The 25,323-nt window shown below is 40.0% G+C and overlaps 1 protein-coding gene and 1 long non-coding RNA gene across 2 annotated transcripts; one reads left to right on the top strand and one right to left on the bottom strand.

Moving 5' to 3' along the window:
- Positions 1 to 1,237: 1,237 nt before the first annotated feature.
- Positions 1,238 to 2,722, bottom strand: LOC131231505 (uncharacterized). Its single transcript, XR_009164394.1, has 2 exons — positions 2,033 to 2,722; positions 1,238 to 1,887 (listed from the first exon to the last, which is right to left on the bottom strand). It is a non-coding gene; the product is annotated as an uncharacterized LOC131231505 (long non-coding RNA).
- Positions 2,723 to 11,750: 9,028 nt separating this feature from the next.
- On the top strand, positions 11,751 to 24,888 carry LOC131231289 (transcription factor HY5-like). Its single transcript, XM_058227431.1, has 5 exons — positions 11,751 to 12,028; positions 12,122 to 12,290; positions 24,175 to 24,331; positions 24,453 to 24,527; positions 24,649 to 24,888. Exons 1-4 carry the CDS (start codon positions 11,944 to 11,946, stop codon positions 24,522 to 24,524), a joined length of 483 nt encoding a protein of 160 aa, XP_058083414.1. The 5' UTR covers positions 11,751 to 11,943; the 3' UTR covers positions 24,525 to 24,527; positions 24,649 to 24,888.
- The last annotated feature ends 435 nt before the right edge of the window (positions 24,889 to 25,323 follow it).

Raw genomic sequence — 25,323 nt, 5'->3', positions numbered from 1 at the left:
TTTGACTAATATAGCTGAAATCAATGTTTTTACATGACTGAGTAATCACAATTATTACGCCAAATAATGAATTAACATTGCATTTATCTTTGACTAAAGGTGAAGCAATATGGGGGGGACAATGTTGTACCGTATTCTTTACCGTTCTTGGAAAACTCAATTAAACAAGACACGTGTTATAGGAAGGAAAAGATATTATATGCTAAAGATTTTTATATATGCTTGGAGTGTTTTTACGGAATTACAACTGATATGATGACAAAATATGGAGCAGTTAAGAGGAATTTAAAAGCAAACTAAGTGGCCGATAGTTATCTAGAAGGTAAATCAAGCGGCCGAAAGATATCTAAGAGGTTGATCAAGTGGCCGATAATCATACAGGAGCTTAATCAAGCGGCCAGGTGGAATGCGCTTGAGTCAGCAATGAGGCCCAGAGTGATTACTAGGACATGTGACAAGGAAATCTTCAAAAAGCCATGTAGTGCTGAAACAATTATAACAACCATTAAAACATGTGGAGCATCCAAAAGATCAGTAGTGTTGAAATAGCTATAGCAACCGTCAAAACGTGAAAAACATCTAGATGATCGAGTTAAAGCTATAAATAATAAAGTAACTCAGCAAAACAATCATCTCATACCAACCCCAATTAAACCAAATATATCTTTCAATTATCTATTATTTACATTCCTTAATGTAATCTCTTTACTCTTCTGCTAGTTAATTATATTTCTAAGTGTAATCATGTACTTTTGCTTGTTGTTTACATTCTTTAGTATGATTCGTAACATTAATCAAGTAGCTTTAACTTTAGCAGTAATTTAGAATTTAAGCTCACATGCTAGATTCAGTTCGAGCATCAATCAAAATTCTCCATCCACAAAGGTATTTTATACCTATACTCCATGACTGATTATAAGAATTCATTTCTTATTCATTTATCTGTATTGAAAAATCTTTTTGTATGGAATTTAAAGATAAATTCATTATTAGAGGACGAACCTTATCCTTTGATTATCATATAACCAATCTTATTCGATTTCGGTCACATATCACGTAAATACCTATCTTCGCGCTTGGGGTCATAGTTGTTTGATTTAAATTGAGCCGCACATTCAGTTTTGGCAAGACTGCACTTGTCCTTTGATTACGCACACGACCCAAAATGTACATAGTTCAATTTGAATAATTTGCTTTTCACATGTAATGTATAAGTAATTTGTTAAGTGCCTGCGTATCATGTAACACACTTTGCCAGAGTATAAAATTTTTTCAAACAACAGACTTTAGTGCAATATAAGCGCCGTTTATTACATGGAATGCCTCACATGTGTTGCTTTACATGCTTCGTCGCCACACGAACTCAACTGACATAAGCGGCAACTACCGGCCATTTGAACCTCTGTTTTCTTCGCCTCATCTGTCCTTTGAAAAGACGAAAATGCCCTCCGAATCCTCATTTCCCCACCTCCTGCACTGCGACATTCTCTGCAACCGACGGACCAAAATACCCCTGGAACTCTAGAGAATTACCGAAAATACTTCGCCTTTGGGACCGACACCGAAGTGAAAAACGCGTCGAGATTGTGCGGCACGAAATACTCCTTGGGCCGAACGGATGGAAGACTCGAAAACCGATCAGCTCTCCTTTTCCTCGGCGCGGGAGGACACGTCACCGTCTCAGGGATCCTGCATTCCTTCGCCGTTGGCGTACAGCAGCACTCCGCATCCGTTTCTGGTGCCGTCTCTTCTTCGTTAGGCAAGAAAACGGTTACCGCTTCTCGTCTCTCTCCCGGACCTTCTCGGAGTTTCGAGGACGGATCTGGATCTTCCGATCTGCAAACGCACGCCATCTGCCGTCCGATCGAAGATCAAGCAATGAAAGACCTGGAAACGAGAAAAATACAGAGATCTTATAAGGAAAACAAAACAAAACGAGATTGGATTTCGATGTTTTGGACCATAATTAGGGTTTCGAAGCAGAATTTCCGACAATAGAAATGCAAGGATCGTAAGATTCGATGATTTTTACCTGCTACCGCTGAAATTAAAGAATCAAAGAGCGGATCTGCGATCTTCTATGGAAAGAGGTGGGAGAACTTCGAAGAAAACCGGATTTTGGAGAATTTACTCTCGAATGGGGAGAAAAAACCCAAATCTTTCAAGTATCACAGAGATCGTGGCGATCTTCACCTGGCATCTCTGGAGATTTGGCCTCGAAGATGCTATTCCGGAATTTTCTGCGAACTGCGATCGTGATCTGTTCGATTTTGAGAAGAGAGGGAAAGGAGAGAGCGTTTGGCAGCCGGCCCGGAAGGGAAATCAAGAGGCGGGAAAATTAAAAAACAAAAACAAAAACAAAAAAAGAGAAGAAAGGGGTATTTTAAGGGTCGGAGGGGGAGAACTTATAGTGGGGAGTAGCGATTCCCTGTCCCGCGACAAAGTGCTGCCAGCATGTTTCGCCCCATTGGGCCCACATGCTGAGATCTTGTGATGATTTAAACCGTCCACTTTCTTATTAATATCAAGAATGGGTTCACGGTTCAATAATCATTCTAAAGAAACTATTGTGACATTTGATTTTCGGAGATGAATATGATCCATTGACATTTTCCGTTTCAATGTTCTAACTTTCTGCATACAATGATGGTCAGAATCTGTTCGGACTTCGGCCCACTTTTCTTAGATGTCTACAACACGGACGGTTCAGATCATGCGTTTACACGTGCTGACGGTCCTGATCAGCGAAAGAGGGGCAAAGAAATTGGTGCTAGCCAAAGAGAAACTATGGTACTCTGGAAGTATGATGAATGATACGCAGGCGCTTGTAATTTACATGCCCGACATATAAACTGTCCAAAATAATGATCCATGTTTAATTGTATCATTAACCATAACAATTATTTTATAGAATATCGGATTGGTGGACAGTTATTGGACGGTTAAGAATAAAATATATACAATGGCCCAAATTCAAGAAAAAAATTGTCCTAGAATCAAAGGTTAGGATTGATCAAACAATCTTATTTTCGGAATGTTACTTGTTGATTCCAAAACTTAAGTCTGTGTGATTAACGAAAATGCATGCCACGCGTGTATCTTCTGAGCGCCTGCGTATCAAGCGTCAAACGCTATCCGAGTATCATGTAACTCCTCTCTTCCAAATGTACACGTGGCCTGTAGCTCATGTCCGAACCGCCCATATTCTGGGAAACGCTGTAGATGGAATATGGACGCAAAAATACGAGAACGGATTGGCTACTCCCCCTGCCACCAGCCCGGTGGCTGGTGGTCGGTGCTCTGTGGGCCCACCATGATGTGTGTGTTTCATCCATTTTTATAGATCATTTCAGGGCTCGAAACCAAATTTGCGAGGGATATAAATCTCAGGTAAACCACGACACAGGAAAACAGTAGTAGTTAGATATCGACCATTAAAATAATGCCCACTGTACTATTTATTTGACATCCAATCTGTTGATTAGGCCATAAAGACCCAGATGAAGGGAAAAACAAAGATCATATTAATCCAAAACTTTTATGGCTCTTAAAAAGTTTTTAATAGTCAAAGTTCATTCAACACTGTTTCATGTAATGTGGTCCAGTTGAGATTGAGATACACCTCATTTGTAGCTTTGTATAAAAAAATGATCTAGAAAAGTAGATGGACGGCATGGATGAAACACATACATCATGGTGGGGCCCACAAAGCACCAACCATCAGTCATTGGCTGGTCGTAGGGGGAGTAGCCAATCCGTTTCCCAAAAATACACTGGAAACATGGTCCTGATCCTAACTGGAGTGTATGTGGACATCTGATGGACGATACAAATGAGATGGCAGTTAACGGTACATATTCAACGTACAAATGCTCTTCAATAACAGGTAACCATTGCCTAATCAATCTGCGTTTAGGGAAGTGACCAATCTACAGTGGTTCTGGATATTTGGACGGTTCTGATGGCCTCAATGCCGTAGCCGTCGATGGCTTGAAAAACTTGTTTTTAGCCGTTGGTTTTTAGGAGTGAAACAGTCCCATTCTCACTCCAAATGATATAATCATTGGACCCCAATTGATGGCGATCTCGGAAATCGTGCCTATTCACCATATTGCCACGTGTGCCGGGATGTGTATACGTGTAACCACACGTGCCGCACCTTACAAGCGCTCTAAAACTGAAATACATGTGTTGAGTTTCCAATAGACCACTCTCGGTTAAATGTATGTCAGTCTAAACCTTCCAGAGAAGTGGGCCACATCATGGATGGAGCCCATTTAAAATATCAGACTATAGTATGATCCTGGCCTTGGTGGACATCAAATGGACGGCTGAAAGGAAAATAGCCGTTGATCCAAATTCGGTCGTGGGTCGGATGGTTAAGATGGCTGGATCTACCGGGCTATTCACTCACACGTACGAGTCAGTTCACTCCACAACGAGAAATGCGATCATTCCAACATGTATTATGGTTAGGTCCACGTAGTACCCTCATCGCTACACTTGGCAAACACGTGCAGAAATAGGGGCCTTAAATCTGGTGGGCCACCAATGCCATGGGCTAAAAGGCCAAGAGAAGAGGATAGTATTGTGGTAGCCATCTGATCAGCGGCTCAGCAAAACACAATAATTTAATGGTAAGAGTTCCCATAACTGTGATATCTGGCAGGTGGCCCATCTATGTTGTGACCCACCAGATTAACGGTCCCAATCAACCCACATGTTTGCCACGTGTACTTTGAGGAATGAGCTGCATCAAGATCACCGACTATTGTAGTTTGGCGGGAAACCAACGGACAAATTTGCCGCCCAAAGGACGGTGCGTGTGATCTGTTGGACGGCGTCGTGTATCTCCCTCGTGCCGTTGGCGCGTGTTGATTCCGAAAAACCAGGAATGCTGATATGAAAAGTTGCTGTAGGAAGTTTCATGCAGTTCCCTTTTTATACAACACACTGAAAATACTAATTCATGATCTGAACCGTTGATACAGTGGACCACCATCTGGATGGACTATATAAATTCTTCTTCGATAATTGGACTACTCTGACCATTTATTTTGTTAAGGTTTTTTTGGTTGAATGTGGATTGCTACACCAACTGTTCCCATTTATGGGACGGATAAAATTCGAATCCGGCTGCTTTCTGAGATACAGTGTATCTGCATATCTTCCGATCACAGCAACGGTTAAGATTACTTGAAATGTTTGCCACGTGTTAAGTGAGAAGGTAAATGCATCGAAATTAAATACAGTGATCTATTAAATCTGATTTTGATGACTAATTAGAAGAGAGGGGTTATATAACATACTCAGGCAGCGTTTGAAGCTTCATACGCGGGCAATCAAAAAATGTAGACGCTGCATGCATCAACTCATGTTAAACCGACTAAATTGCTGAGCTTATTTTCATAAAGTCAGAGTCCTAAGATCAGGTTAGGTGAACAATCCTAACCTCTGATTCGTGGACAATCGTTTGTCGACGTGGATAGATCATACCACAAAATCAGATTTATTGAGTAAACCTAACCTCTGATTAAACACATGTTTGTCTGATCCCGACCATTGATTACTGTATAACTGTCCTTTAAATGCCAACTTATCGACTGATTAGGTTGTCTATTTAGTGTTATTTATTTATTTTGTTTGATTGACCCATATGAAGTGGGCCCGATTTGGTCTAATTTGAATTAAACATATGCCATGTGCAGAATTTCTAGGGTATGAGCATGATGCATAACGCATTTCCAGAGTATAGAAGTTAATTTCTTCTTAGTAACAAACTATTTATTTTAACCCTAGTGCTTGCTTTTAAAACTATTATCTTGTTATTTTAAATTCACTTCCCTTTGAAAACATTAACAGTTTCTTTTAGAATCATGATTAGGTGCAACATCATCCCACAACATGGGCTAGGCCTGAATTACCCATTTGATTACTGGCCCATCTGCAGCTGTCCTCACTAACACATCAGGCTGTCAACAGGCAAGCCTACGGTCGGCATCGGCCGTATATTGAACTGGTCAGTTCTGCCCAATGGGCCAGACGTATTCAAAATTTAGATTTTGCTTGACTCATGCTCACCCATCGACATGTCCTACTAATAAGTGTCATGTGCACATTTTAGAATTTTAGCGCATCGAACAAGGTTCTGTGTTCCACACGTAGTGTCCATTACATGTGGGTCCAAAATAGAAAAAAAAAAACATATGAAAATAAGATATTGTTTGTGCAGCTTTCTTAGTGGACCACCATCAAATAATCATGTGCACTTTGGGCCTTAAACTATCTTAGTCAACTATGTGTAAAACTATTTATGGGATACAAGTAAATCAGTTAAAGCTACTATCCTACTAATGTTGTTGATGTCTTCAAAGGACGTGTATTATTATTGGATTGCTTTTTATAAATTTCTTTTCTTTTCAAATTTTAAATAAAAAAATTTAAATTTTTTTTATTTTTTAAATGCTACAAAGATAATGCATAGATTTGCCAATTCCACACGCAGGAAGACAGCCGAACATGAAACGTGTGTGGGAGATCTGAACTTTCCATAAGTCTGGTAATAATGCTTCGATCTTCACTGTAAAAGATCAGATAATTTTACTCTTCAGTTTGGGCCACAATGTGCTAAGTAAATTTGACAGTTACAATTTGTTTTGATATGTTGTGGCCCACCTTATATCTGAAATGGTCTGATTTTCATGCCAGAAGATGTAAACAATATAGCTCACTTGATGGAAGTCTCGGATCCCAAACACGTGCCACTTGCATCCAGGTGTAAATGTGTACGGATCCAACAAGCGTGTGGAATTAGTAAACCTCCGAGAAGAACAGAGGACATGCTGGCCTAATGGAATACGGCAATCATGGGTGGTCGCATTTTAATTAGGACCAGTATCAAGGTCCCCACTTAATAATCATAGTACTAATGAGTAGGAATTGCATTGACCTCAGCCCAAGGATATGGAAATTGTACTCGAGTTTTCAGTTTGAACAAGTGGGGCTCACTTTCAGTGATCAAGACCATTGGTTTTCTTTCTTTGGAACTGAGTACATGCAGTGCATGCTTTGAAAAATCTCTGTAACAGGACAATCCTAATAGTGGCCTGGAAATCAGTCCACATTCAAACTGACGAAAGGCCCGAGATGTGTTAGCTAAGAATTTTGAAACTATGAGATTTTTTCGAGGGGTCGTCCATCTACTTCAAGGGACAACAGATGTATGGTCTAGATGAATGAGCCATGGCCCCCACTTCTGCCAAGTGAAAACTCCATGTTAGCCACCCTTGCTGGGGATCGATACCAAGACCTCAAGTGTTGAAACGAGGTATCTTCGCTCAGTCTGCCAGTTGAGCTATGGATCTGGGTGTGCATAACCGTTTGTAGTGTGGGCTCTCCAAGAAAATAGTATGGTTGACTCATGAGGTATATGTTATATCTAAGCCGTTCATCCATTTGGTGAACTCCTCTTAAGGCTTTGAAGCGAAAAAGATAAATGCATGTCATGCCAAGGTGAGCACTGACACTTTTCAAACTGCACGTCCTACGAACAGTTTATAGAGATCAAAGTTACATGGCCCACGGTGATGTATTTATTATATCTACATTGTTTACCTATTTTTAAAGATCATTTTATAGTATTATCAAAAAATAAATCATATTCAAAGAATATCTGAACCACACCAAAGATAGCAATGGCGATAATGATATTCACTATTAAAAAAAATTCATAGGGCCCACCCAATTAGTTCATAAGGTTACAAAGACATGAATGAAGAGAAAAACAAATTTTATATTGATCCAAAACTTCTATGACCCTAAAAAGGGTTTCAATGGTAGACAATTGAATCCCCCATTGCTTTTTACAGTGTGGTCCACTTGATAATTAGATCTATCTTATTTTTCATTTCAAGACTTAAGATGAGATAGCCAAATGGATGGACGATTTAGATGTAACACATACCTCATGATCAGACCGACGAAACTTGCTGATGTCAATACAGCAGCTGCATTGCTGGTGTGAGGTACCCAGCCAATTCGCTTTCGTGCAGGCAAGTTGCGTTCTTCAGTGAGCGCAACTGATCTGCATAGTGGGGTCCACCTTATACATGACTCAGATTTCAAATGTATCTACCTTTTTGGCAAGCATGTGTAATCCTCTTGATCCCTGTTGATGACAAAACTTGGACTACCCTCCACTCGGCGTGGTGAACCTCCAAGGAACCCTGGTCCTGTATAAAGAGTTAGCAAAGGATACCCCTGGCTAAGCCAAGGAACCCTCCGATGCCGAAGTCAGGTCAATGGAATTTAGGTTTAAGTTGATCGTAGAGAGAGGGTGTGAAATGTTGCGTACCTGTAATAATGAGGTCTTCATTGTAATTATACCTGACCATCGGACGGACTGGATCTGTTAATCTCGGCACGATTTGCTCAATTAGTGGGATTTTCGGATCATGGAGATATTGTCCGTAATCCATGGATTGTGCAGCATATCGTGTGTTATCTGTGGGCAAGGTAATCGATCATGTCTGCTTAAGGTAGTTTCTTGTTTTAGCGCATGAAACGTCCACATTCCTCCCTGGCCTCGGCTCGAGACTTTTAGCCGAAGAAGCCCTGAATAGTGTGCACATGGGCCTTCACTGTTGGTTTGTAAAACGCGGATTGTGTCATGAGTTTGAGCCAAGATCTGGTCTGGACGGAATGTGAACTTGGCTTTATCTATTGAGCATTCTAGAAGTCTTCTCCTCGAGCTTCAAGGCGGGCGGTGGGTCTGTTCTGTCAAGTTGAATTTTCTCGTGACTGATGTAAGTGGTTGAGTTATTCGTTTCTAGTCAGGCAATAGAGGAAAGCTCCGGAGTATTTGGTCCGAGCTCCACACCGACTATTTCGGTTTCAGATCAATCCGAGCCAATTGTCAGCCTTAGAGTGGGAGTACCACTGTAACCTAGCCATGAATCTTCCTTCCCCTTCGTAGCATCATATCATTTTAGGTTGACTATTGTTAGTCCAATCGAATCAAAGAGAAGTCGGTCCTCGAAATTGTAAGTGGCTCGGATCTTCTCGTAACAATCCCGAATCCTTAATTTAGTCTTCTTGACATTTTCTTTTAACCATTCATTTATTAGCCATGGATCAGATGCGCGAGGATTGTTCCATAATGAGATATTAGGATCATTCTCCGCCCAAAAAAGGGACCCACAACAGTTTTGATTGGGACGCAGATTAAATACTGACAGGTTGAACAGCGAGTCGGCTCCCGAAGTGACATCATCAAGTTCTGTGGGCCCACTATAGTGTATGTGTTGTATCCACACTGTCCATCCATTTTGAGATATCATTTTAGGGCATGATCCAAAGAATTAGTCAGATACAAATTTGTACTGGACCCCACCACAGAAAATAGTGGGGAGAGTGATTCACACCGTTGAAATTATCTTAAGGCCCACCATAATGTTTATTTGAAATCCAACCTGTTCGAAAGTTTAAAAAGACATTAAATAAGGGAAAACACAAATATCAGCTTCATCTAAAACTTTTGTGGCCTTTAGAAGTTTTTAACGGTGGGCGTTATTGACCCCACTATTTTCCGTGTTGGGGTTCATTGGAACTTTGGATTTAACTCAGTCTTCTGCATATTGCCCTAAAATGATCCCTTCAAATGGATGGAAGGTGTGGATACAAAACATACATCATGGTGGGGGCCACCGAACTTGGTGACGTCACTTCAGTAGCGAGTCTCGCTACTCAACATGTCAGTAGCTAATCCGCGCCATTCTGATTGACGTACATGCATGCAACGGTGGAAGAATTGCCACCATATAATAAATGGTTGAAGGGATGGTGGCAAACACACCGTACCGGCCCTCATAAAAATATCCGAGAGGAGGTAGATCCGATATACCGCAAATCCCGAAATCTCAAGATTCAACACGGAATTGATTTTGCCTCTTTCGCGACTTAGTATCCACCGTGTGTCACATCACTGGGGTCCACATGATGATATGATCTGATATATTGAACCGTCCATATTCTATTTAACACTATATAAAATTTCTTATATCATTATCGTGCTTAAGTAACGATCCTAAGTATGGATCTTTAGAGTCAAATGGCCATCATAGCAAAATTTCTTTTATTTGTTATGAATTCAGCCAGAGATTCATAATCGTCCGTTCAGATTTCCTTAAGATGGCACGTATCGCATATATTATACAATGGGCAGTTCCGATCATCAGACCACTCAGCACGTGGGCCCCAGCAGGACGCGACAAACGCTAGATGCTAAGTCGCGACACAGGCAAAACAATATAAGTCTCTCAGGACATCACAGAGAGGCAGAAAACACGATTCGCAGAACACGTGCGGTCGTGTCACATGCGTGCGTGATCTGAACCAGTCATCGGGTGGAACACACCATTAATATTCCCCAAATCATAAATCGGGCTAGATCAGGGATTTGGTGGGCCATACTTTGAAGGAAAAAATAATCAACGACTACAAAAACGATGACAACGGTCCAGACATGACCCGTGAGGGAATGGAACATGTTGATTTTTGGGCAAGGGTATGCTTTTGTGGCCCCACTACTTAGTGACCTGATCCTGAACACGGCTTCCACCAGTGTCCTCAGTACCGTTCAGTCGGTAAGATGGCGCTTGGTTGAACGGCACGCCTAGCTACCCTATCAAAGTGGTTTAGATCAACGGTCTAGAAAGGGTCTAGATATAGAGGTGTTAGAGATACCCGACTGAGTGCATTGAATCCAGTCTCATAAAAGAAGACGAGGCCTGCTACGTGCACTAACCATCGTTCACGTGCAAAGGTGCACAATCCAAGATTCTTTTCGGGTGCAGCCCAGCACGGACATTCCCGGCGTCAGAAAACATGTTGGACAGCTCATCCAGTGGGCCATATGTACAAACGATATTTATGGTCTACATATGCCGTCCATTGGTCCAAATTTAATGAGTTTTCCATCTAGATGAGTAGATTTGCATGATTTATGGCACATGAAACTGAAATTTTTGGTCCACTGAATTAGCGGCTCGGATCTCATCAACATATGTGCGATTGTATTGGCGAATGCACTAGCAATTTTCACCCGCGCGAGTGCACTAGCAACACCCTGCCGCCTCTGTCAGTCGGTGTACGCAGGGCCCGTGCTGAGTGCTTGGATGATCAGAACCGTCCATCTTGTTGAATTCATGTAGTAACAGCCATATTAGGAAAATTAAACTGAACGGATGAATGTAAACATCACCCTCTATAGATGGATTTACAAAAATGGACAGGAAGATATCAATGGCTCGCATTCACTTATAAAATGAAGCGTGATTTAGTACCACAGAGAATATGAACAGTTCAATTGGTAGGACCATTTTGGAACGTGGGCCCCAGTGAGCTGAGACCCTCATAAGACCATTCGCACCAAGGTATTTAGATCAGTGCCGTTCATTAGATAGGGTTCAGCACCAATCACAAAAAAATAGATCTGTTCACTCATCACATATCCGTCCGTTCTTTCTCATTTCCTTGCAATCTACCCTCTAACTGGACTAGATCATGTTCACAAAAGGGCCCAAGTGATCGGTTCGGATCCCTCACACGTGTAATTTTTTCACATGCATTTCGAATTTTATTTGCATCCCGAACTCGATTTCTCATAAAACCCGACCCGACGAAGTACCCGTTTCTTTTTTTGGTGTTTTGCTCGATATCCAGAATGTCAGTATCGGAAAGTGGCGGGTCTCTATAGATCGACGTGTTCTTCTCTCACCCGCCATCTTTGCCATCCAAGAGAAAGAGAATGAAAAACGCCACGTGGCTCGTTTTTCCTCCATTCTTACATCTCAGTCCTAGGAAAACCCCAAAATCCTACCCTTTCCTCTTTCCAGATCTTTCCGGCTGGAGATCCTCCGGCGTCCGTCAGATTCCCGGCGAGAAATGTCACTTCCCGACTCCAACCCGGCGGCGTCGAGCTCGCTCTGGCCGAACCCATTCCCTCCGTCGCGACAGAAGAACAAAGTAGGTTGGTGATTTTGCACCCTTCTCTCTCTTTCAACTCTCTCCATCCTCGTCGGGTTTTAGGGTTTAGGGTTTCTGAGGTCTTTTCTTTTTGTAGAGGAGAGCGATGAAGATCTTTTCACGGTCCCGGACTTGGAATCTCGACCGTCCGATTCTACCAATGCATCATCGGCGGTGATTCAGCAGAGCACTAGCAGCAGTGCTGCTACCGGGAAGCGTCGGAGAGGAAGGAACCCTGCGGATAAGGAATACAAGAGGCTGAAGAGGTAAATTCTCTCTTTATTTTTGAATTTTCGTTCAAATGTCATGGAATTGTTTAATTCATGTAATCCAACTCATATAGATGATAACCTACTTACATAGATACATTGTCGTTTTACCCGAGAATAAAGCTGGTTCATATATACGTGCATATGCAGATATAGTGTTTGGATTCTAAGTTGCATAGCTGGGCTTGGATGCGTGTCAAATATTGTATTAGTAGTAGATGGATCGAAAGAAGATCTGGGACATGCTGTTTTGTAATTAGAAATGTTTAGTTCTAGAGGGAAAAATCAAGGCTGTGTTTGGATGCACTGTTTAATTGAATCGCAATAATTTGTTCAGTGAAGTGGAAATGAACGAACTGCTATTAGCTTCTTCGAATTGATATTGAGAACCAGGTTCCAAATTGCTGTTATGTCACTTTCAAGTTGGTCTTGTAAGGAATTTAAGTGAAATTAGAGGGCTAATTGTTATGAAAACATTGTTGTGGCGATTACAGCTTTCTCATATCCTCCCTAACAAACCAATTATTGCAATTCAATTCAGTAGTGCCTCAAGTTAAAATTATGCTATTTTCAAGTTGAAGGTGGAAGGAATGTCAGTGCAATTTGATGGCTGCTGCTGCTGCATCATGAACACACGTGGTGCGCTTGCACACAAATAATTGCATTCTCTCTACTTTATCAAACTAATTTTTGCAATTCAGCGTGATGGTGCATTCAAATGTAGCCTAGAAAAATAGAGTTGGTGGTGCCATTTGTGTAAAGATACTTTATTTAGCAGATGACATGATTGTTGAAAGATGAACCTCTTGGACTTCAATTATGCATCTAATAGCTATGTCAATTCATTGAATTTGAGATTGATGTTATTGGGGATGTATTCTTGACCTCAAGGGCTACCACAATGCTAATCTTTGTGTTTTTTGGTGCAAACAAAGTGAAGACAAAATGCTAATGAGATCTCATGATGTTAGTTGTGCAATTCTTGGGGAGGTGCTAAGCTTCATTTTCACATGAGGGTTTGGATGCTAGACGTAGGGTCGGAACCCCCATGTTTAGTTTAATTCGCTGATTACTTGTTAGGATGATTGGTTCACAATTGGTGGTGATGGATTGTGCATTTCATCCATGTGGTGCTTTAGTTTGGTGAATGGTTAACCCAGTCAATTCATTCAAACTAGGGCGAGATGATCTGTCACCACCTTTCATATTCACTATTGTTTTTGAGGCACTAGTAATGCTTATTGGAGATCAGCCCTTATGAGATTGTTGAAGGCTTTAGAGTGGGCCGAACCAAAATAGCTAGGACATAGCTATGATGATGATAAGTGTGATTACGACCACATTTGGATTTTATGGTAATCCACTTGAGTTGCTTATATGTTATGTTTTCGCAGTACATACCTTCAACATTTTAATTTATGGAGAGGTTTGTAATGGAAATGGATATGGATGCATCTGCTGAAGGACCTCACAAAGTTGCAAAGGCTTCCACACATGTTGCCACTCCCACTCCCACGATGGTTGGTCCTGCTCGTTATTAGTGGGATTAGGGATACTCCAGCAAGTAGGGGGCCAACCCTAGGCCATGCAAAATCAATATTTTGAATAGGCCTAGCCTAGTAAACCTGGCCTGATCAGTTTCAAATCCAGTCCCAAGGCCTGCCCATTGCTAGGCCTATGAGCTAGAAATATATCAACGGGTTGGTCCCGGGTTAGCTGAAAATATGAGTTTCTCAGAAGCTTGGTCTAAGAAACCGGAAAATTTTCATTGGACCTTGTTGGGAACTCAAGGAGTAAATTTTTATGAGGTTGGGTTTTGTAGACAAAATTTGAAAGTGAGAACCCCTTTCTTCATAAATAGGCTCACGGTTCGACTTTGATCGTTATGGATAGGTACTAAGATTGATTGTAGATAGTAAATTATGAGATTTTGCTAGTTCTTTTTCTTCTATGTAATATACTAACCGCAGCAAGATTGGGATTTTCACAATGACTGCTAAACTCTCTGATCATTGAAATGACAGTTGGTATTACAAAAGTACAAGCTATGCCTTTTTTCTTCTACTCCTCTTGTGCTTCATAGGTGTTTATGATTGTTGACATTTAAAACAGGCATTTCCTTGCAGTCCCACACCCGAGGATTTCCCACATCTCATATTTTGCAATCAACTAGTGGAGTTTCTCAATTGCCATATGGGCTCCTTCTATCCCTTATTTTGGTCTCCTTCTTTGTGTGGGTTGCTCCTTACATTGGTTGACTTGAAAAGTTGCTTTTCTTTTTTGGTGGAACTTTGAGCTGCAATCCTTTAGCGATTATATATCCCTTGTGATGACTGTCCTCTCAAATTTTGCTTTGTATGCATGTTCAGTTTTTAACTACCACTGAAGTGTGGTGGCTCTAGTGGGTTATTTGAAACGTTGTTAGGAATACTTCTTCTAGAATCAGCGAGAAGTGTAGAAGTTCATCTAGTTAAGTGGAAAGGTGTTTGTTGGCATAGGAAAGGTGGAGGTTTTGGGATTCATCACATTAGGGATATTAATAGGGATCTAAGTGGCTTTGGAGGCATGGAGAGGGAGAAGAGGGGTTGTCTTGTTTAAGTTATTAAAACATTTTCTGAAGAGGGGTTGTCATGTTTAACAGTTCAAGTCATTTAAACATTCTCTCTCTCTCTCTCTCTCTCTCTCTCTCTCTCTCTCTCTCTCTCTTGGGTTGATAATTATTTGCACTTAGGAGTAGTTATTGGCTTCAAGAAAGGGCTTTGCATGGTTTTTCATAGCTAAGTCAAATGATTAAAATTTAGCATGTATTATTTTGGCTCTAAAGATTGAGATGTACATACATTGATGACATGCAAGTCTCAAGCAATGGATCATGAACTTTTTGTGGTAAAATGTCATCATGGGGAAGGCATAAATGTTTTGCATTGCTAGGTGAAGAATATGATATGTCTTGTCTTGAATCATATTTCAATCCATGTATGAGGTCATGTGTCAGTGGCATGACATCCGTTTTATCAACCAAAATCATTATGGGAATTGAATTTGGAGTTGTAGGAAGTAGCTTAGATTCTGGTAAGAGGTTAATGTGTTAACAGTTATTTTATTTAGTGTAGTCAAATGTGTTCTAGGTGCACACATAGGTGTTTTGAGGCACTTGTGCCTAGGGTTGACGATGGGTTGGGTAGTTAGGGCTAGGGCTAGGGCTAGGGCCTGGGCCCCTAAACTTGTCCCAAGGGCCAGGCTTGAGGCAATGATGGATGGCCCAGCTTGGCCCGCACTACTGGCCTAAACTTGTTTGTGCCTACTTTTTTGTAGAATTTTCTAGCCATGCAAAATGTGGGTCACAACATAAAAGACCACATGGTGCAAAAATCAGGGTGGTCCAATAATTGGGCAAGCTTCATTGAAATTAATAGACAATAGGTGATTTGAATCAATGACATTTGTGGCCCACCTAATGAGTGGATTGGTCTAATTTTGCCCATTTGACCCTGTAGTGTCAACATGGCCCATTGCTGCTCCTACTTGCGCCTCACCTAGGCCCTAGGTGAGGCGATTTGACCACCCATGAAACACATGAGGGGCTTATGTCTAATTTTGCCCATTTGACCCTGTAGTGTCAACATGGCCCATTGCTGCTTTTGACCACCCATGAAACACATGAGGGGCTTATAAATCATTTCTTACTCCTTTTTCTCTATTATTTATTTATATCGAAGCTTTGAGTTCTTATCCCGAATTTCTCTTAGTTTAACTAAACTCAAGAAATCATTATATATATATATATATATATATATATATATATATATATATATATATATATATATATATATATATATATATATATATATATAGGTCAGAGAGCCAAATTCCTTGACAGTAATTTGAGCTTCCATTTGTACAAGAGATCAAAGACGAAGTTGCTAGATTAATTTTTTGGTTTTCCCTTGTATGGTGTTGTATTTGATTGATTTCAAGTTGGAATAATTTGTGGATAGTTGGGTTGTTAGACTCTCTCTAACGGTCTAAAGTACTTAATAATTTCAGTATTTGACATTTAGTTGCTTTTCATTGTTAATTGTGTTAAAATTAGTTTTAGAGCTAAAACTACTAAAAGATCAATATATTTAACATTGTATAACAATAATATTTACCATACAAGTGATAAAGATAACTGCACCTGGAATCTCCAGGCATGCATTTAAGAGTGCCTGGGCATTTTGGGTGGTTCAAAGTAGTTGCATGACGTGCTCCTAGTGCCTTTAGCTACACTGATTTTATTTGGACTCTTGACATGTTTTGTTAGGGTTGACTAAGGGTGTCTGTGTTAGAGATTGTTTTGGTTGCGTCGGGCAGACAATATTGGTTGTATTCTCATTTCTAGAACAATCTCTTTTCTTATTAGCATCCATATTCTGCGTTTTGTTCCGTCTTTCATATCTTTCTAATTGAGTCAAGATGTCGAAGAAATCAAACTATTCAAAGAATTGACCTGCCTAATTTAAGAAGAAATTGCTAACTTTAAACTGTGATGATGGAAAATCATTTTTATTTATTTCCTTGTGGCTTGTCTTTTTATGTAGTTCATATGCTTTACCTTGTGATCTGCACCACACATAGCTCATGCTACTAGCTTGGCTCTTAGCTTCTAACTTTATTGGATACTTATTTCAATCATTCTATGTTTCTATGTGGATCATAGAAAAATTACAATAACGGGAAAAGGTGAAGCTCCAAACTCGTTCCCTCTTGGGTTCATAAGGAAAGGGTCTTGGGGATTGGTTTTTGTTCTCGATGGGATTAGAACCTCAAATTCAAGGTTAATCATTTCATTTCCTCCATATCCTAGCAATAGAGGATGCTTGACTTTCATCTTTGTAGATAGATACTTTCCATTGATGTAATTTTACTTTACGTTTAACGAATATTCATTATTTATATATATATATATATATAAAGGAACAACAATAAGAAAATATAAGAATGTTCACTTTTTAAAAGGTTCGGAATCATTGTCATAACGCCCTAACACTTCTCATGCCAAAACCCTGAAGATTATGACCATATTATGCTTGAATGGAAAAAGTCCATAACTTAGAATTCTTTTATGCCATTCCACTATAAAAGGCCATAACTTTAGTTCGATCATAGGTCATCAAGTCTTTTCTTACCATCTTAATGTAGGGGCATTTTCACACCGGGCTCGAGTGAGGTCGCCTGTGGGATGCAAGGGCACACTCGGGGTGGGCGGGGCCCATGAAGGAGGTCTCGTGTTCGAGACTCTTCACTGGGGGTGATTAATACCGATTTCACAACGGGGTCGAGTGGGGTAGCCCGTGGGATGTGGGGACACACTCGGGGAGGGTGGTCCATGTGATTTGGGGCCCATGAAGGGGGTTCGGCCGAGGTCCTAACCCGTGCGATGTGAGGCCTGGGCTATGTGATAAAGGCATTAATTCGTCATACTCTAACAGTTTGAGCTTTTAGAGCAAGTGGTTAATTGTCCTACATCAAATTAGTATCAGAGCGGGACATCTTGTGTTCGAGGCTCTTCATCGGGGGTGATTAATGCAGGGACATTTTCACACTGGGCTCAAGTCATCTTAAAAAAAAAATAAAATTGGGCTCAAGTGGGGTCACCTGTGAGATGCAGGGACACACTCAGGGTGGGTGACCCATGTGATTTGGGGCCCACGGGAGAGGTCTCGTGTTCGAGACTCCTCACTGGGGGTGATTAATGTGCATTTCACACCGGGCTCGAGTGGGGTAGCCCGTAGGATGCGGGGACACACTCGAGGTGTGCGGTCCATGTGATTTGGGGCACAGGAAAGGGGTTCGGCCAAGGTCCTAACCCATGCGATGTAGGGCCTGGGCTATGAGATAAAGAAGTTAATTCGCCATACTCTAACAGTTCAAGCTTTTAGAGCAAGTGGTTAATTGTCTTGCATCACATCTCCACATATGTCCTTTTGTGCCTTCCCTTACCCTTTTAGAGCCTTTAACTTCTACCAACTCACTCCTAAGCGGTGTAGTTCTTGGTCTCCGCTGCACATGAGCAAACCACTTTAGTTTACTTTCCCTCAAATGCATTCATTTCTAATTCTACACTTGTCTTGCCACTCATCCATTTCAACATCCTCATTTTTCAGCTACGCTCATCCTATGAACAAGTTGTTCGTTAACTGCACAACATTCTAAGAAGAAACAATGTAATTTGGTCCCTATTTAAACAGTGCACAGTTATTGTACAATTCGATAAAATTCCTATGATTGTCATACAATTATTGTAGATTTTGCAATTTTGAGCAGTTTCAAATCGTTCAATTTGAATAATAGATCATAGGATTTCGACAATAGTGCATATAATAGAGGGGAATTGTTGGTTATCAAGTCAGGGCTGGAAATTTCTTTATAATTGGTCGAAAGGGACTCTGATGGTGGAAGGTGATTTGGGCAATGCTATTGCTTGGGCTTTTGGGAGATCTAGTTGCCCATGGACATCACCTTTATTCTCAAGAGTGTAAGCTATGTTCGAGCTCTATGAATATTAGCTTTAGTCATATCCCTAGAGAGCCTAAGTATATTGTTGTTTTCCTTAAAAACTAAGGGGTTGATAGATCTTCTTTATGTATAGGGGGCTCTAATCCATTGCCTTGATTGATCTTTGTACTTCTTTCGGCCATTAGACTTTTGCGAGGCAATTTCTTTATCAATAAAAAAGTATAAGGTGAGGGACCTCCCTTGACATTTGAAATCTGAAATCTTTTTCTGGTGCTCAAAATTTTTTGGGATTTGAACCTAGAGTTGTTAGGTATTACAATTCATAGTCATTGATACCAATTGGGCTACAAATTCAACTTAGGTATCGTTAGGTAGTATTTTTACATGATTGTACTCCAAGTTTATGTATCGGTATTGCACGATGTATCACATCCTTGGGATATGGGAACATATTGGTATCATGGGAATATCACATGTATCAGGAAATCTATTGCACTCTGAGGACATGTTAGATATGTGGAATCCAAGGGAAAAGAAAGGGTTAAAAAAAGGAAGGTTGCGCCTGTGGGAGTTCCGTGCTCTCATTGTCGATCCCCACCCCGGATAAAGGAGGATTGTGTCAGGTTGGCAGCTGCCATAAAACTTATGCCATAACTTTCATCATCTGGACAATATGACATTTCAAACTCATGCTAAGGCATATAGTGTAAGCCATACACTGTATTGGAACCTGGGTGTAGTGAGAAATGGCAGGGGTTGGCTAGAGTGTCCCCCGAAAGTGATGTGTGGCAACAACTCCCGGTTGCTGTGAGATGTAGGCAAGAGTTTCCACGCCATTCTGGACGTGCCTGTGTAAAGAAGCTAGACCAAGAGAATATGTTGTTCTTGCCACATAGAATATAGGAACATTGATAGGTTAGAGTATGGAGTCAGTAGATATGATGAAATGAGTGAGAGTTTAACATATCTTGTGTTTAGTAGACCAAGTGGAAAAGGGGCCCAAGTGAGAGAAATTGATGGATATACACTTTGGCATATGGGAAATGACAATAATAGAAATGGGGTGGGGACAGTGGTAGATAAAGATTTAAAGGATAATGTTGTAGATGTAGGAGAGTAAATGATAGGATTCTATTAATAAAACTTGTGTTATGAGAGGAGATAATCAATGTTATTAGTGCATGGGTGCCACAGTTAGGGTAAGAGGATATAATTAAGAGACAATTCGAGGAGGATGTGGATGGACCGGTGTTTTAAATAGATATGCTATGTAGCGTGTAGCTTATGCTACGTAGCGTAGCATTGCCTTAACGCTATGTAGCTCATGAAAATAGCTTAAGTCGCATGTAGCCTACGCTACATCATAATTTGCATACGTACACGTTATGTAGACTATGCTACACGCTTTGTAGCTCACATGATGTTTTCAATGATTTGTTACATTTTTCCATTTCCAATAAAAATTAGTTAACCTCTTTAATGCTTTCAGTAAAATAATCTAAATAACAATATTAAATCAGTTTCATTGCTCTTTCTTTGCCTTTATACTTAATCATTTCCCTTTCCTATTACTTTAGGTTGCATTTTATTGCACCAAATATCATGAAATTTTGTTAAATTTCATTATTAATCAGTCTAATCCGGTATAGAATATCATGACATTGGTGCAACGAAGCACCTTGATTAAAAATCCAGAAGTTGTGTGTAGCTTACGCTACATGCTATGTAGCTTACGCCTCATGCTTCAAAGGGGTGAACACTATGCTCTTTGCTATTCGCTATTTAAAACACTGGGATGAACTAATGCAAGGAATTCTGAACATAGAGGATATTTATAAAAGAGACTTGAATGATCATGTAGGAAAAGGAAATAGAGGATATGAGCGTACATGGAGGATATGGTTTTGGGAGAAGAAATGAGGTGCGGGATGCTATCCTTAATTTCACTAAGGCATATAATCTTGCTCTAACAAAAACATACTTTAAAACGAGTGAAGAACATTTAATAACTTTCAAAAGTGGATCATATACAAGCGAAATGGATATCTTTTTAATTAGGAAAATGGAACAATCAACGTGTACGGGTTCCAAGGTTATACTATAAGAGAGTTTGATTGCACAACATAGGTTATGGTTATGGATGTTTACATTAAAAAATAAAAGAAAGGGAGTGAAATTAATGTTACCAAAAACTAGGTGGTGGAGTTTAAAAGGAGAAAACAATGTTTCTCACAAATAAATTGATGGAAAAAGGAAAGTGGGATGTCAAGAAAGAAGTGAATGTCATGTGGAATAAGATGACTGAGTGTATTAGGAAAGTGGTAAAAGATGTTTTATGAGTATTTAGAGGGAAAATCCAATAACGAAACTTGGTGGTGGAATGATGATGTACAAAAAACTATTGACGAGAAATGTTCACGTTTCAAAGCTTGGCAAGGGACTATAAACAATGAAAAATTTGAAAAATATAGAAATTTCAAAAAGATTGCTAAGAAAGTAGTGAGGCTAAACTTAAGGCTTATGATAGTCTTTAAAATAGATTGGGGATGAGAGAAGGTGAGAAAGATGTCTTCAAACTTGTAAAAATGATGGAGGAGGTGGGTGAGGACCTAGATCATGTTAGATGCAGTACCAAACGGTGCTAGTAAAGGATAATAAGATCAATGAAAGGTTGAGAAGTTTTTTTCAGAACTTGTTGAATGACCACCACTCTGAGAACATAGGGATAAAAGGAACCATAAACTCAAATGATGTTGCAGACCATAGATACTTTTGTAGGATTAGGATATTTGAACTAAAACAAATTTTGAGAAAGATGAAAACAGGAAAGGGTCTCGGACCAGATTGTATACCAATAGAGGTTTGGAAGTGTGTGGGAGATACTCAGTTATTTTGGTTGATAAAGTTATTCAACAAGATTGTTAGACCGAGGAAAATGGCAAATGATTAGAAGAAAAGTATCATAGTACTTATTTATAAGAATAAACAAGACATACAGGGCTGCACTAACTATCATGAGATTAAACTGAACCATACTATTTAACTTTGGGAGAGTGATTGAGCAAATACTAGGATGTGAGACGAAATTATCAGAATATCAGTTAGGTTTCATGCCTGGGATGTTACCACCAAAGCTATTTGCCTACTTAGACAATTGATGGAGAAATATAGAGAGAGGAAGAAGGGTCTCCACATGGTCTTTATTGACTTAGAGAAAGTATGTGATAGGGTCCCTAAAGAGTTAATTTGGTGGGTGTTGGAAAGAAGGGAGTTTCAAGAGGATATATTGACATGATTACGGATATATATGAGGGAGCAATAACAAACGTAAGGACCACTAGTGGAGAGACAAGTGAGTTCCCAAGTATTGGAGGCTTGCACTAGAGGGCGGGTCAGCATTGGGTCTGTACCTTTTTGCATTGGTTATGAACGAGTTAGCAAGGCATTTGCAAGAAGAGTTCTCACAGTGTATTTTGTTTGCACATTACATTGTTTTAATTCACAAAACGATGGAGTGTGTGAAACCAAATGTATATTGATGGAGGGTTGCTTTAGAACCCAAAAGATTTAAAATTAGTCGGACAAATATAGAGTATATGGAGTGCAATTTTTGTAATAATAGGAGTAAAATTGAGGAATTAGTTAAAAGATTTCTGACCAAAAAGTTTCCCAAAATGACCACTTTCGATACCTGAGGTCGGTAATTCATGAGAGGGAGAGATCGAGAAGGATGCTGCCCATAGAATTCAAGCCGGTTGGAAGAAATGGAGATGTGCCTCTGGAGTTTTATGTGATTGCCATGTACCAGTCAAACTGAAAGGGAAATTCTATAGGATAGCTATAAGACCCGCCATGCTTTATGGGACAGTATGTCAGGTAGTAAAGGAACAACATATTCATAAGATCAGTGTTGCTGAAATGAGGATATTGAGAAGGATGAGTGGCAAGTTGAGGAGGGAACTTAGGAGTAGCACTGGTATGCGTAATAAGATGAGGGAAAGTAGAATTAGATGTTCTGGTCATGTGCAACAGAGACCAAGAGCTGGGTCAGTTAAAAGGAGTGAGCTGGTGCAAGTTGAAGGCTCTAAAAGGGCAAGGGGAATGCTCAAAAGGATGTGGGTGGAGGTTGTAAGAAAAGACTTGATGACCTATGGTCTAACTGAAGTTGTGGCCCTCGATAAAGTGGAATGGCAGAGAAGGATTCATGTAGCTGACCCCTAGTTAGGATGAGGCTTAGATGATGATGGTGATGGGGATGATGAATATCATCTATTGACCCAAGTGATTTCCTGGAGCCTATGGTTTCTTGAAGGCAATAACAGTCTCTTAATTGCTAAATTGTTCCAAATTAAAGCAAGCTGTCTCCTAAGAGAACCCCAGATTCTCACATGAAAGGACATATGCTGCACACTAATTACAGTTATGTTCAAGGAACTACCGTCACCCCTTTAGGATGAAACTTTAGAAGACACCCCATGACCTTCACATGGTGAAAGCGGGCAAAACTGTGAGCAAAGCTCCAACCGTCTAATTATGGCTATATCAAAATCCACAAAATGTTTTTGTGGCCTCCTTTTAGCTTCCTACCGGGACGCATTCCAATTTAGTTATCCAACATGTTTAATTGACATTCCATTCTAACTGCGTGTCTACTTGTGCATATTGCAGCCTTCTTTTTCAGCTTCCTGACCTCCTGCAGGAATGGCACACTAATTAAGGAGTGGTCTACTCTGCAAAAACACCTGCGAACAAAGTCCAAACCATCTGGTGATGCCTTCCTCCAAATCCCACACACACACACACACAGAAAAACAATAATAAATAATAATAATAATAAATAATTTTTTTTTTTTTTAAAAGAAAAAAAGAAAAGAAAAAGAGGAAGCATCAATCCATTTTGGCTGGAGCCAGGAGCCAATTCCTGAGCTGAGTTGTTTGGACACTGCTCAAATATGTGTGACATTTCCCATCCTGGGACACTTTCCGTGGTTCTCTTTCACTTGAAGAAAAATTGACTTAGGACATAAATTTAGATCATCACTATGTCTCCCAATGTAACAACAGAACATTAAAGAAAAATTGCCGAGGACATAAATTTGGATCATCACGATGTTTCCCAACATACCAACAGATCTTTAAAGAAAAATTGCTGAGGACATAAATTTAGATAATCACTATGTCTCCCAACATACCAACAGATATATCTTTTCTTTTCTTGTGAAAGCATTGTGCTTGATCAATGATGGTAACTTCTGCTTACGTGATGGCTAGTTAGCATGATGGCTTGTTAGAATTCAAGCAGCCTGTGCCTGATGCTCCTTCAGATGATCATCATCAGCAACCTTTTGCATTCAATGACAAAAGTTGCATCTATGAACAGGTTGCTGCGAAACAGAGTCTCTGCACAACAAGCTCGAGAAAGGAAGAAGGTCTATGTAAATGATCTGGAATCAAAAGCCAGGGAGTTGCAAGACAAGAATGCCAAATTAGAGGAGAAAATTTTGACTTTGATCAATGAAAACACCATGCTTCGGAAGGTGAAGAACTCCAAACATCTTTGCTCTGCACATGGATTCTCCACTGATACACTTCATTCCCTCCATTTTCAGTTAATTGGCCTTGATTTTGTGACTTGATAATTTATCTCGTGATTGACAGGTCCTCATGAACACGAGGCCAAAGGTTGATGACAGTATTGATCCTCAAAACGATCAGTCACACAATAACTGACAAGTGAGAAATAATTTTTATGTTGCAATATGTGGATTCTCTCTGGGAACCATATGAAAATGTTCATAAAAAAGGTCTTCCCATCTTATGTTCTCACTCACGTCTGATTTTGATATTGTGGTAGGTATAGATCCTTTGGAAAGCAAGTCTCCATTGAAGACAGCTCTGTGTTTTAAGCTTCCTTTGTTGGGGTTCTTCATTTTGTTGTATTTACAACTTAGATCGGTCTGGATGAAAATAAATATGTACAAAATATTATTAGGACTGGTTTTAGGAGCCATGCCTGTTTAGCTTGTTCCTATTGAGTCATTGATGATATCAAATTGTTGTTTAATTCCTTATCCTGTTGGTATTTTGCTTGTAACATCTTGCATGTGCATCTGAGGTGGGTCATTTCTGCATGCACCATCTTCATTTTCTCTTCCAATTAGCTTATTCTTTCCAAGACCCTGATTATGAATAAAAAGCTTAACTCGAATAACATATCATTAGCAGTTGATCTGGGCTTGTGGAAAAGTATCTGGTTGTTGCAAAGGTGGTATCTTGTTTAAAATTTTGAAATCTGAAATAGCAAATAGATTTCATTGTAACCTTATGACAGAGATTTCATTTGCTGATACCCATTTCTTCATAATTTCTGAAAATAGATTGCATGGTAACCCTAGAACTGAGATTTAATTTCTGACACCGTCTCTTCATACTTTTCTTTCTGATCAGATCTTCTCATTAGTTATTCTGAGAATAGCATTTTCCAAAATTATGGCAATCACATGGATATCCGAGTAACATGTTGATACAT

Source organism: Magnolia sinica, chromosome 17 (assembly GCF_029962835.1).
Source record: "Magnolia sinica isolate HGM2019 chromosome 17, MsV1, whole genome shotgun sequence".
In the NCBI taxonomy this organism is placed as follows: Eukaryota; Viridiplantae; Streptophyta; class Magnoliopsida; order Magnoliales; family Magnoliaceae; genus Magnolia; species Magnolia sinica.
Note: the sequence above shows the minus strand (reverse complement) of the source record. Positions and strands in the feature narration are given on the sequence as shown.